This window comes from Puma concolor, chromosome C1 (assembly GCF_028749965.1).
Source record: "Puma concolor isolate L17-30 chromosome C1, mPumCon1.1.hap2, whole genome shotgun sequence".
In the NCBI taxonomy this organism is placed as follows: domain Eukaryota; kingdom Metazoa; phylum Chordata; class Mammalia; order Carnivora; family Felidae; genus Puma; species Puma concolor.
Genome location: NC_141674.1, coordinates 214,277,963 through 214,290,445, shown reverse-complemented (window position 1 = coordinate 214,290,445; position 12,483 = coordinate 214,277,963). Strand labels below are relative to the sequence as shown.

The 12,483-nt window shown below is 43.4% G+C and overlaps 1 protein-coding gene across 4 annotated transcripts in view; it reads right to left on the bottom strand.

The window, feature by feature from the left end:
• SP100 (SP100 nuclear body protein) overlaps positions 1-12,483 on the bottom strand; it is a 102,498-nt gene that overhangs the window by 43,977 nt on the left and 46,038 nt on the right. For all 4 annotated transcript variants that reach the window (XM_086719893.1, XM_086719890.1, XM_086719892.1 and 1 more), the window contains exons 4-10: positions 10,356-10,439; positions 8,015-8,077; positions 7,222-7,371; positions 6,681-6,764; positions 3,715-3,861; positions 2,921-3,001; positions 1,309-1,392 (exon numbers count right to left, since the gene is read on the bottom strand). In XM_086719893.1, the coding sequence (XP_086576019.1) occupies positions 1,309-1,392; positions 2,921-3,001; positions 3,715-3,861; positions 6,681-6,764; positions 7,222-7,371; positions 8,015-8,077; positions 10,356-10,439 (693 nt within the window). The remainder of the gene's footprint in view (positions 1-1,308; positions 1,393-2,920; positions 3,002-3,714; positions 3,862-6,680; positions 6,765-7,221; positions 7,372-8,014; positions 8,078-10,355; positions 10,440-12,483) is intronic.

The following is a 12,483-nucleotide window of genomic DNA, read 5'->3' as shown; positions in this document are numbered from 1 at the left end:
GTTTATTTGTTATGACTGTTAGCCTAACTAACTAATACAAAAGTTAAAACAAAACCATTTTAAATTAAAGTAAATTTATATTTTACTTTGAAGGATATAGCAAAGAATTAGAATGAATCTCTTGTGGAAAACACTATTAATTTGTAACCATGAAGAGTTCTTATTTGCCCTTATCTACTTTCCAAACTCTTTTTTTTGGGGGGGTATAGGTGATTTTCTGATATCCGTGGGCTCCACAAGGTAAAGGGGAGGAAATAATTATTCATACCTAAGAGTCTACAGATTCTGTGACAACTCAATGGGCTTACAAGCATAATATTTTTTTTTTATTCCTGAGGGAGAGAGAGAGAGAGCGAGCGAGTGAGCTGGGGAGGGGCAGATTGAGAGAAGGACACAGAATCAGAAGCAGGCTCCAGGCTCTGAGCTGTCAGCACAGAGCCCGACGTGGGGCTTGAACCCACAAGCCATGAGATCATGACTTGAGCCGAAGTCAGATGTTTTACCAACTGAGCCACCCAGGTGCCCCAATCATAATAATGTTTTGATGATCATTTTCTTCACTTTTCTTCAACTGAATCCAGTTCTGGTGGTATGGGTTCATAATGCTGAGTTCCTGCTTAAATTTCGTTTTCACTCTCCCTGTGAATTTGTAATTGACTTTTAAACATTACTAGCTCCAGTTTCCTGATCTATAAAGCTGGGATTACCTGGTTACCCTATCTCCCTGTTAAGGTTTTTATGAAAACAAAATGCAGCTTAGTTTACAAAAACCCTTTAAAAAATCACAATGTAAGCCAATGGATTAAGTAGTTTGGGTTTGAAAATAGCTGATCAGAGGCCATTTCCTCACTAATAATTAAATGTCAGCACAAATAATTCTTCAAAGATTTTCTGCATTTGGGACTAATGACAATATTGTGAACAAATAGAGGAACACCATGCTTACCATGTCGGCTAGAATCTAAAGCATATAGGTAGAGAATAAGTACATTATTTCAACCTTTAGCACTAATACATATAATAGTGTATAGAAAAAAAAATGTTTGTCATTTTACCAATTTGTTTTTGCTACATTTTTTATATACCAATCAAATGGATCGGTACAGTTAAACAACAATCAATAATGCCTTCTTGTCCCCTTCTACGTCCCAATAGGCTCAGAGAAATTAAATGCAGAAAATAATCTCCTAGAAGTAATAGCATTAAGGCATATGGGGCATGCTCAAAACAAGATTCATCAGGAAAACAGAGCTTTGGATTTAGACTCTGAGTATTTGTTACCCAGGGTTTCAATCCTAATATTCTTACCTACTGTAATATGGAGTGGTGAGCAGGCAGCTTCTTGGGACTCTTTTCTCTTCCTTGATTCTAATGAGTCAAGGTTATTGGTCACTGCACAAAAGAATAGGAATCTTTAGGGGTCCCAGTGTATGACTAAGAAACTGAAATATTAGCAGGAAATCTCCTCATAAGAAAACCTAGAAAAATCTTGAAAACCAATGCATGTCATGGCCTGCAACAGTGCTGCCTTGCTTGGTCTGTCCTTCTAAGCCACCTGCCTTGTATGATAGTCACCTCCCTCCCCTGTCCCCAGAGGCAAGGGGCAACTTTGCAGTGTTTGAACCTTACCTTCCTACATTTCTTCCTCTTCTACTTCTTAGCCCCTCTACTGTCACTTCACACTTCCTATCTCTGCTGTTTCTCACACAGGGAACCCTTGGAAATCTTGTGTTGACAATAGCCAGCTTCCTCTACTCCTTGCCAACCTGGTGCCATGATGAAAGTTGGCAAGGCTGAGAAATAAGCTCTGTGTCCATATCATAGACATATTTTGGGGTTGCCTTTTAGAACAGTTTGCTAACCCTAAGACCAAAGCTAAAATGTGCACTCTTTAAAATTTGAAGCAAATTCACATTTTACTTTGACGGATATAGTGAGCAATGAGAATGAACATATCATTTAGTTATTGTTCGTTTGTAACATCAAGACCAGGTAACATTTTTATTTGTTCTTACATATTTTCCAAGTATGTTTCCCCCAAATAGGCATGTTTCTAATATCCTATGGGTCTAGAAAGTAGAAAGAGAAAACGAATCACCAATTTGTGCACTAAAGAGCTCCAAATCTTAGGACAGCTCCTGCTACCCATGGAATTGAGGAAACACATTTTGATAATTGTTTTTAGCTCTGTGTTACAAAACAAAAATGCAGAATCCGGGATGCTAGTCTTGTCAGTCCCATTAATTTGCCATGACACTTTGTAGAAGACCTTGATATGATTGCGTTTTCTCTAGAAAACAAGGGTAACAGTGTTTAGTCTCCTTACCCCTTAAGATTGTTGTGAATTAAAAAGTAAGGTATTATTTGCAAAAGTCCTTTGAAAAATCACCATATATGCCATGAATTGCTGAAGAACTCTCAAAAATGATACTTGGGTTTCAGAGTACTTAATCTAAATCTTTTTTCTGCTAACACTAGATAGCTGGCTGAGTTGTCTTTTGACACAATTTGTGATCAGAAGACAATATGACCTTCTAATAAAGGAATATTTAGCCTTCTGTTCCCTGTAGAAATCACTGTATAATTCCAACACTTTATAAGCATAGAAACTAGCTAATTTGAAAAACAAACTCATCATTTTGGAAACCTCTTTCTACTATATAATCCATACATGGATGCATGTATTGATAAATAGGACCTATCAGGCAATAGGCCTCATCCTCTATAAATATATATATATTTCTTATATGATTTGTTATCTCCCTTCATTTCCCAAAAAGGTCAAGTGAAATAAATGCAGAGAATGGGATTCCAAGATAAACTGAATCTATCATACAGAATAGGCACAGGGTAAGATGCATCAAACTGTAGCTCTTAATTCAGATTCTTGCAGCCAAGGCCTGCTTTCCCACTGTCTTACCAGGTCCATTTTCCAGTGCTGACGTGGAGGCTTCTGGGGGCTCGTCTCCATCACTGGATTCTGCAGAGTCACTGCTGATCACTGCACAGAGGAGCAAAACCCTTTAGTTGCAGGTGGGGCCAATGAGTCCACAGAGCAGGCAACACTGTAAAAGAGCACTAGAAAGACCTGGAAGCTAAGTTAACGCAAGGCACCCTGGTCTCTGCTTGAATGTGTATGACTTGTGGGCTGCTCCAGGTCCTAAACCAAAGGTGACGGAATCCATGCATGGAGGGCAGCTTTGCTCATCCTGCCAACACTCTTCTTTCCCCACTGTCCTGAGACCTCCTATGCCTGCCCTTATGCTACCTCTTACTCCTGCTCTCATGCTACCTCTATCTTTTTTTCTCAATTTATTTCTTGACTTTCCTCTTGGCTCTGACCATTTCTCTTACTTAGGCCTCTCTTTCTGGCAATGGTATCTCTTTATACCTCTCTTTGTCTTCCATCTCCTCTCATGAATATCTTGGCTCTCTGACTTTTTTTTCCCTTTTCTTCCACATCTACCCCCATACTTTCTTCTTTCGATTTAGAAATAGTCTCCTGTACATTAATACTTAAACCTAACCTTTCTGTCTTTTGGTATTTTTCCAATTACTGGGACTTTCTCCTGCAGAGCTCACTGCCTAACTGGTTCCTCACCCCTTGCCTCCATCCAAGGCCACCCGGACTGCCTCGATGGACCCTGCTGACATGTCCCAGCCCCTTGCCTGGAACTGGTGACTCACATTACACACTCGTACAGTCATACTTACCTATTATGTCAGAGGCCTGGTTACAGTTAGTCCTCGCTTGTGCTTGCTGATCAACTGTCAAGTTAAAAAATGGCTTTTCCTTCTTTATATCCACCAGATATACAGAACAGGAATTTATTTGGATCCCATGGCCTGGTAGCTCTACTCCTGGATCAAATTGTAATAAATGAAGAATTTTCATTTGTCTCCCCCAAAGGGAGTAAACATGCTTTACTCCTATTGATAAGTCCTTCTCCCTGTAAATCCACTGCAGGGATGAAGCTTCACCCCCCACCCCTCTCCCTTCCTGCTGCTTAACTGTGTCCCTTCCTCTGTGCCTGTCTGGATTCTGGGCTTTGGAGGTTTTTTGTTTTTATTTTCTCTTCCCATCCTTTTATGAGTTACTTTTTGCTCTTTTAAAAATAAGAAGTATATTGGGACACCTGGGTGGCTCAGTCAGTTAAGCATCTGAATCTTGATTTCAGCTCAGGGCATGATCTCACGGTTCATGAGTTCAAGCCCTGAATCAGGCTCTGTGCTGTCAGCTGGGGCTTCTCTCTCTCCCTCTCTCTCTCTCTCCCCCTCCCTGCTCACACACTCTCTCTATAAAATAAGTAAACATAAACAAATTAAAAATTAAAATTATATTTTCTGTATAATGTACATAGATAAAAATAAGCAAATCATAAATTTTGAATCACCACAAAGTGAGCATATCTGGGTAACTATCACTCAGGTCCAGAAATAAAAGATTACTAATACCATGGAAGCCTTTTAGTGATGCCTCCCACTAATTGTCTCCATCATGTAATTCAAATTAATCACCACTTTGATTAGTAATTCCACTGATAGTTAATTTTGTCAGTTCCAAAATATACACAAGTTTGTATAAATAGAATCATGTCTTTTCTCTCTCATTTGCTATTTCTCTGTCTTTCTGTCATGGGGCAGGGTGATCAATTCACGTCCCTTTCTTAGCATTATGTGTGTGGTAGTCATCTGTATTCACTTTGCTTTTTCACTGCTGTATAGTATTCCATTGTAGAAATAACCCATTAAAAATAAAACCATAAAAATGAATTTGTGCCATTTCAAGATTTTAGTTATTATGAATATTACTGACCTTATATGTGTTTCTTTTAGTGTTTTTTTGAACAGTGTGCATTTCTGTTGGTTTCTGCTGAGGAATGCAATTGCTGAGTCACAGGCTATGTGTATTTTCAACTTTGAAAGAGTATACCAAACTATTTTCCAAAAGCATGTGTAAAGGCAGAGATATAATTGAGAAAGCTAGGAAAATTCAAGTAAAGAAATGGAATTTGGTGTGGTGGGAACTTGGTGGAAGGGAGGATGAGGGGGGAATATGCAACTGCATGGGAAGTATCCTTCAATATTCCGTACCAAACAGTGTCGACCTCATGCTGAGGGCCACAAGAAGGCACTGGGTTTAAATAGGAAAGACATATGAACTGGTTTGCATTTTTGATATGCCCATTGAGCTGAAGTGTGCAGAATGGATCTGAGGGGAGCAAGATAGGGAGGAGGCCAGCAGGAGAGTTCCTCTGTTTGAAGTGAGAAGTGATAGGAATCTGGATTAGAGTGAGCATCCTGGAGATGGAGAGAAATGAGCAAGTTGGACATATTTTAAAGTTGGAATTGACAGAAGTGGCAAATAAAGTCACAGTTGTTTTGATCCACTGAATTTGGGGACTGTTTGTTACACAGCAGTAGATAACTGATACTGCCTCCAAATAGAGAGAGCTTTCAGATCTTTGAATACAAAAATTCAGGCACTTGAAGGGATGAATCTAGAAAGCAGGTCTGGACTGGAGATGTGTGTGCAGGAATCCATAGATCACAGATGGTGACTGAATCCATGGAGAAATGAAATGCCTGGGTAGATGCTTATTTTTATCTGAGGGGGTTAGAAGGCCATTTTGGTCATTGCAGACACCTTACCCCTTCTCAACGGTCTTAGAAAGGGCCCTTTGTGCTTTCTTTCCAGTGACTGACTCTTCAAATTGGACAATGTCTTGATTTGTCTTCTGTCTCATCATTTGGTCCACTCTTCACCAGTTTTTCATTTATGGTCCATTAACTCATCCTCTACATAGTTCTCTCTATGCCTCCTCCCATTTTCTCTATTTACTGGTATTCATTTCTTTCTGTATATTTCTCTATCATGCTCTTTTTTTCAACATTTTTTTATCACTGTCTCCCAGGGCCCAGCAGTGTCTAGGATGGGGCAGGGGAGGTTGTGAGGGCACAAGAAACCAAGAGTAAGATTTTCTTTACATGTGCCCCAGGGCCTCGCTGCCTCCCCTGAAAACTGGCCCTGCTGTCCTCCACCTGATTTTGCAGTGTATCCATTCTCTGTTACATTTTCTACTTTCTCCTATTCTTCGTTTCTTAATTATTAAAGTGCCTCTTCTATATTGATTTTTTCTTTCTATTCATCTTCCTCATCTCAAGCATTCCAATGATCATCAAAGTTCTCCCCCTGTGCCACTGTCCCCTGCTCCAAGTCCTTCCATCTGTCACTTCTTTCCTACAAGTCCTTCACTGGGGCTTCCGTACTCACAAACTGACCAGCAGCATCACGCATGGCTTCCATGTTTCTGCTACAACTTCTGAAAAGCAAGTTGCAAATTACTCCTTTTCATCAACTCCACAAAGTGGTACTGTTTGGATTCCATGCCAATTTATCTAAAACCTATGTAGTTCATGTACTTTGCCACCAGTGTTCCATGGTTCACTTCTTCATATTTTCTCTCCTCACATCGTCTCTTCAGGGACACTCCCTCCATTAAAGACCTGAGCTCTGTTTCCTGCTTGCTTACTTAAAAGTAGTCAGAGGCTGTGCACAAGGCTGTGGGTCTTGGATAGGGCCAGAGAGGTGGTTGGTAGAAAGAGAAAAGAGGAAAGCTTTTTTTCTCATGGAAAAACAAGGATAGAATTAGAATATTGGTAGGAAAAGTAACAATTACTTTCTTCATCACAGGGCAGTGTGCTGGGTGTCTCTTCTCTTGTATCTCCATTATCCACGTGGATAGGTGCTTGTTCACAGGACTCTGAGGATAAAATGGACCACAGCTGAGGCCTGACAGAGGGACCTTATTCTGCCCATTTCCATTTTGCATCTCACCTGACTTCTCTTTTCTTCTCATGTTTCTACTATAGCTTGTCTGCATATATTGCCACCTTCACCTCATGAAAGTGTCTGTGCTTCAGTGATTCTGTGGCCAATCTCTCCCTGACTTCTTTTGACTTTTCTTTCTGTCTCTCTTCCCCGATTAGGTACTGCACAATTTCATCCTTTGTCTCTTTGTTAGTCCTTCCTAACTTTTCTTCCTCCAGGTCTCTCCCATCAATATATTAGCCTCCACTACTGCCCCCTCTGTGTCTGCATGAGTTTCCCCTTCTTTGTTAATAGATATTTCCTTGGGTTGTGCAAGACTCCATTCTCTACCACCAGCAAGGACTCCTTGGCCTCTCTATTCTCATGCAAACCCAGGCAATCAGTCTTACCTGCTGGCTCAGACTCTTGGGCACACTCTTTATTTGCTTCTTGGCTTTCTAGTGCATCATTTTTGTCACTCGTTGTATCTTTTCTGTTTGCATTTATCTGTTCTGTTTCACAGAGGTTCTCCGAGAGTCCATTTTCAGATGGGGTTGTACCTAAACCATGTTTTGATTCATAGATGTTTTATTCTCCTCTATATCAATCAGGGCCCAACAGGAAAATACAAATCGCTCTAGCTTTTACAGCAGAGGGAATTTAATCCAGGGGGTTGGTTATGCAGTTGAAGGAACAGCTAAGAAGTCCAAATAAAAGAATGCAGGAACCGGAAGAATATTTAACAGTAAGCTGTGGGAGGGCCAGAGGGTGAGCCCAGAGGCCAGGATCAATGGGTGGATAGAAGCTGGCCCCTGGCTGGCATGCTTGGTGGGAAGTGGTATCATGGGCGAGATGCAGCCGTTGCCAGAATTATGGACAGATCCGACTTCTCCCTTGTTCCTACTCTCCAATCTCTTGTTAGCGCCCCATGTCGGGAACTCAACAGGAAGCCAGCAACAAAAGGAGCTGGCAAGTAAGTCCACAGGGGACAGTGTCCAGAGATAGAGGGCAGAGCAGAGCAGCAGAAGGTAAGGAATGAATTCCAGGGCAAACACCCCAGGACTTCCTTGGAGAAATTGCAGAAGGAAAGATGGACATTCTGGGTAATCAGCGATACAAAGAAGCAGCCCCCACCCTTCTAGCACATTCCAGAATGGAACGAGAACAGCAAGGGATCACAGAATACAGTCAACAGGAACAGACCGTTGTAAGATGAGGACTGTGGGCACGACCAGGTCAGGCTTCGATATGAGTTTTCACCAGTTCCTAAGGGGAAGAAATTGAAAGTTTCTTTCAGAAACTGAAGTATGGTCTGTGCTGTTCTTCCCCAATCCCCTTTTTTATAAAGTAGGAGGTGAAGATCCCCTCCAGGTATCAATACAGAGGCCATGTGGGCTTGGCAAATCCCACACAACTCTTGTAGTCAGACCCCAGATGGCAGAGTGGAGGACGAGGGTCGCCCTAATCCCAGGCTACGAGGGCCTCGTTCAAGCCATCTCACTGCGTGTCCTACACGAGGTACTTAAGTAACTGCAGATGGTTGATCTTGACTCCCGTGGCCACAGTGATGCCACCTCTGCTTCCAGAGCTGCCCTGACCAGCACACTTACCTGGGTTCTTACAAAGTTCTGGGGCTTTGTCCCTACCTCCTCTCCCTCCACACCCTCCCTTTTCACATCTGTTCAGTCTATCTCGTTGGCCTGTTCATGAGGATTCTGGGTCTGAGTCTCCCATTTTTGGTATTTTTTTTTCTGTATCTTTCTCTGCATATATTTCCCAATTTTTGTCTCATGTTTCTGTCTTTTTCATTAGATTACTGGAATGGCAGTACAGGGTTATTAATGCAGACTCTGTCACAGCCAAAAGGTAGAAACAACTGTCACTGACTGAGGAATGAATAAGCAAAATGTTATATAGCCATACAAGGGAATACTAACCACTAATAAAAAGGAATGAAGGACTGATTCATGCTACAACATGGATGAACCTTGAAAACATCACACTGAGTGAAAGAAGCCAGACACAAAGTCCATGTTTGTATGATTCCATTTACATGAAATGTCTGGAAGAGGTAAATCCAAAGAGACAGAAACTGGATTAGTGGTTGCCAGAGGCTCGGGAAGAGGGGCATAGGGAGTGACACGAGCTTCCTTCTAAGGTGATCCAAATATGTTGGAACTAGATAAACGTAGTAGCTGCACAACATTCTGAACGCACTAAATATCACTAAACTGTATACTTTAAAATGGTTAATTCTCAGGGTGCCTGGGTGGCTCGGTCGGTTGAGCGTCCGACTTCGGCTCAGGTCATGATCTCAAGGTTCATGAGTTCAAGCCCCACGTTGGGCTCTGTGCTGACAGCTCGGAGCCTGGAGCCTGCTTCCGATTCTGTGTCTCCCTGTCTCTCTGCCCCTCCCCCGCTCATGCTCTGTCTCTCTCTCTCTCTCTCTCTCTCTCTGTCAAAAATAAACATTAAAAAGAAAAAATTTAAATACAATACAATAAAATAAAATAAAATAAAATAAAATAAAATAAAATGGTTAATTCTATGTTATGTGAATTTTACTTCCATCAACACACACACACACACACACACACACACAGGCTCTGGGTTCAAGATGCCTGGGTCCATCCTTGCTCATCTGATTCCAGGCTAACTGCCCACAGGGTCTGCAACATGAGCACACAAGCAAGGCTAACCTCCAGTGGCAGCCTGAGCACTGTCAGGCTACAAACCTACAACCGTCAGAGCAAATGTTTAATCAGTGAGGTGTTAGTAACATGGGTGTTTCGGGGCACCTGGGTGGCTCGGTCAGTTGTGTCTGACTCTTGATTTTGGCTCAGATCATGATCATGGTTTGCGAGATTGAGCCCTGTGCTGGGCTTTGTGCTGATAGCAAAGGGACTGCTTGGGATTCTCTCTCTTCTTCTCTCTGCCCACACCCTCCTCTTCCCGTGCACTTTCTCTCTCAAAATGAATAAACAAGCTTTAAAAAAAAAAACACGGTTATTTCTATTCTTTTAACCCTTTCTTCCCTGTTTTCATTTCCCTTCCTTCTCTCCCTCAAAGTGCCCACATCCTCCCCTCCACCTCTGTACCACTTCCTCTGTTCTGTGACTGGCATTCTCTGAATAGCATCTTGAACAACATCCCCCACATTGAAATTGGTCCCATCTGCCATCATTTAATATTGACCATGGGCCCAGTTCTTAGCCCTTCACAGCTTTACACTGATCTTCTCCTATAGGGGCCTTTCTAAATCACAATTACTTCCTGGTAGTTAATCTGCTTAAATCTGGTTTTACTGACACACTGGGTTTCTGTCCCTTCATCTTGGTTATTGGGCCAATAGTCTCTTGTCATAGCTACTCCTCCAGGATTTTGCCTCTGGTTAGATGCTCACACGAGTACCGCTCCTTGCCTTCTCCTTGGTCCTTAACATTTCTTTCCTGATTCCCCAAATCCACTCAGGACTCGGGCCTGAGTTCCCTTTCTTCTTTGCTTCTTTGCAGATGAGAATCGGTATTTATCAGGTTACAATCACCTTGTTCAAGGCTCAGTTGGATATTAGGACTGTTCACCGCCTCTTCTCCATCACTTTCTTGGTAACTAAGTTTTTCTTGGATTGCTGAAGAGAGGGAGACAGAGGAGGCGATTAGGGATCCCCATCAGAGACCAGGAACAATACCTCAATATTGCACAGTTACCAACTCCCATCGCCCAAGCTCAGTGTCTCTGATCCTCTTTGCAAAATTCCCCCATCATCCCTGGGATAGAAAAGAGAACTCCCAGCAAGAGAATCCATGTTTCTCACACAGAAAGGAGCTCCTCCAATATAAGGATAAAGGAAAACATCATCATCCTATCATTAGCCTTGTAAAAGAATTTGTGGATGGCCAGGAAATGCATGTATCAAAATAAGTAAAAGGACTGAAATGTGTTTCTGAACTGTTCAAACTGAAAGGAAGAAACAGGGGTTTCCTTGGGAGATGAGCTAAGCTCCTAGAGAGATCCCTGGGTATGAAAGAGAAAGCCCAGCTACTTTAAAGATGCTGCTAGACAAGAGGAGGGTTGGGGTAGGGAGGGTGAGGGCTTCCCAAAGACACAAAGCGGGGGACACCAGGAGGAACGAGACAGACTTCCCAGGGGCCCAGGTCCCGGGAACAAAGGACACTCCGCAGCTCTGAGCACTGAGCAGACTGCAGCGCTGGAGGACGACCCCAGACGCCTTCCCCGTGGGCTCCGGGCTCCGGAGGCTGGGACACCAGCCCAGCGCCCCTGCCTGCAGGTGACCCAGCACACGTGGGAGGAAGGAAATGAACCAGGAAGCCTGGTGGGGAGGGCTGTCTGTGGGGAGTCCAGAGAGGAGGGGGCGCCAGGGAGGAGGGGACCCGCTGCCTCAGGGCTGATGACGGGAGCTCCTCCTGGGGCAGCGCCAGTGGGGTGAGTTCCACTGGACGGTGGGAGCCACGGGTGCTTCGTCATCCCAGGACGTGGCCTCGGATCCTGGGAGAACCAGGTGGAAGATACGAGAGAACAAAGGGAAAGGTGAAGGGGGCCTGTGCGTGGAGGGTCCCATGCGGGCTCAGGGGCCTCTGAGCGCCAGATGAAGGTGGGAATTGGGGCGCAGGAGAGGGTGCCGCACTCGGGCCATAGCCCCCCGAATCTTGGCTTTGGGTCGCTGACCGACAGCTCCCGGGACAACAGGGTCCGGGAGGTGACAACTGCCACCTCCGCAGGGACAGGTCGGCAGCAGCGAGTGTAGGTGCGTGTCACCCCAGCTCGGGGAGCCCTGGAACCTAACACGTGTGATGTGGACAGTGAACCTGGAAGGGGGGGGGGTCCCTGCAGTCCACGGAGAGGATCAGAACCCCTGAGATGTAGGCAGTTGACATGTAACCACCATTCCCTTTGTTCCCATGGCCCAGGGCATCCTGGTTGCAAATGTAATATTGACTTGAAATTTCTGATTAGGTATTTAATTTCCTTTATTCCATTTCTAACTGTACTGACTTGCTGTAGAAATTTTGTTCTCAGATAAGGTTACTGGTGACACAAATCAACAAAGCACATGCTTTTTAATTTTTTCCTTGCTTATAAAACTGTTGATATCTCTTTATTGCCTATTAATAAACTTCTAATTTCTTAGCTTTTTCTTTCTTTGAAGAAAATCTTCTTCAAACTTATCTCTCACAAATCAGGTCCACAGTCTGCTTCTCACTCTCTGAGACAAATCAAATTTGTCTTTGGTTTTTTGGTTTTTTTTTTTTAATTTTTTTTTTAACGTTTATTTATTTTTGAGACAGAGAGAGACAGAGCATGAATGGGGGAGGGTCAGAGAGAGGGAGACACAGAATCTGAAACAGGCTCCAGGCTCTGAGCTGTCAGCACAGAGCCCGACGCGGGGCTCGAGCTCACGGACCGCGAGATTATGACCTGAGCCGAAGTCGGACGTTTAACTGACTGAGTCACCCAGGCGCCCCATCAAATTTGTCTTTGTTTTGAAGACACTCTGGACCCTTGGACACTCCATGCCTGATCCCATAATGCCAGCCCTCCTCAGGACATGTGAGCCTTCTTCTTATGATGTGTCTCTCCCTTATTTGGAGAACTCCACTGACACTATGTTGAAATAAAAGGTTTTCTAGGCAAGTAAAAAAATTGTACACACA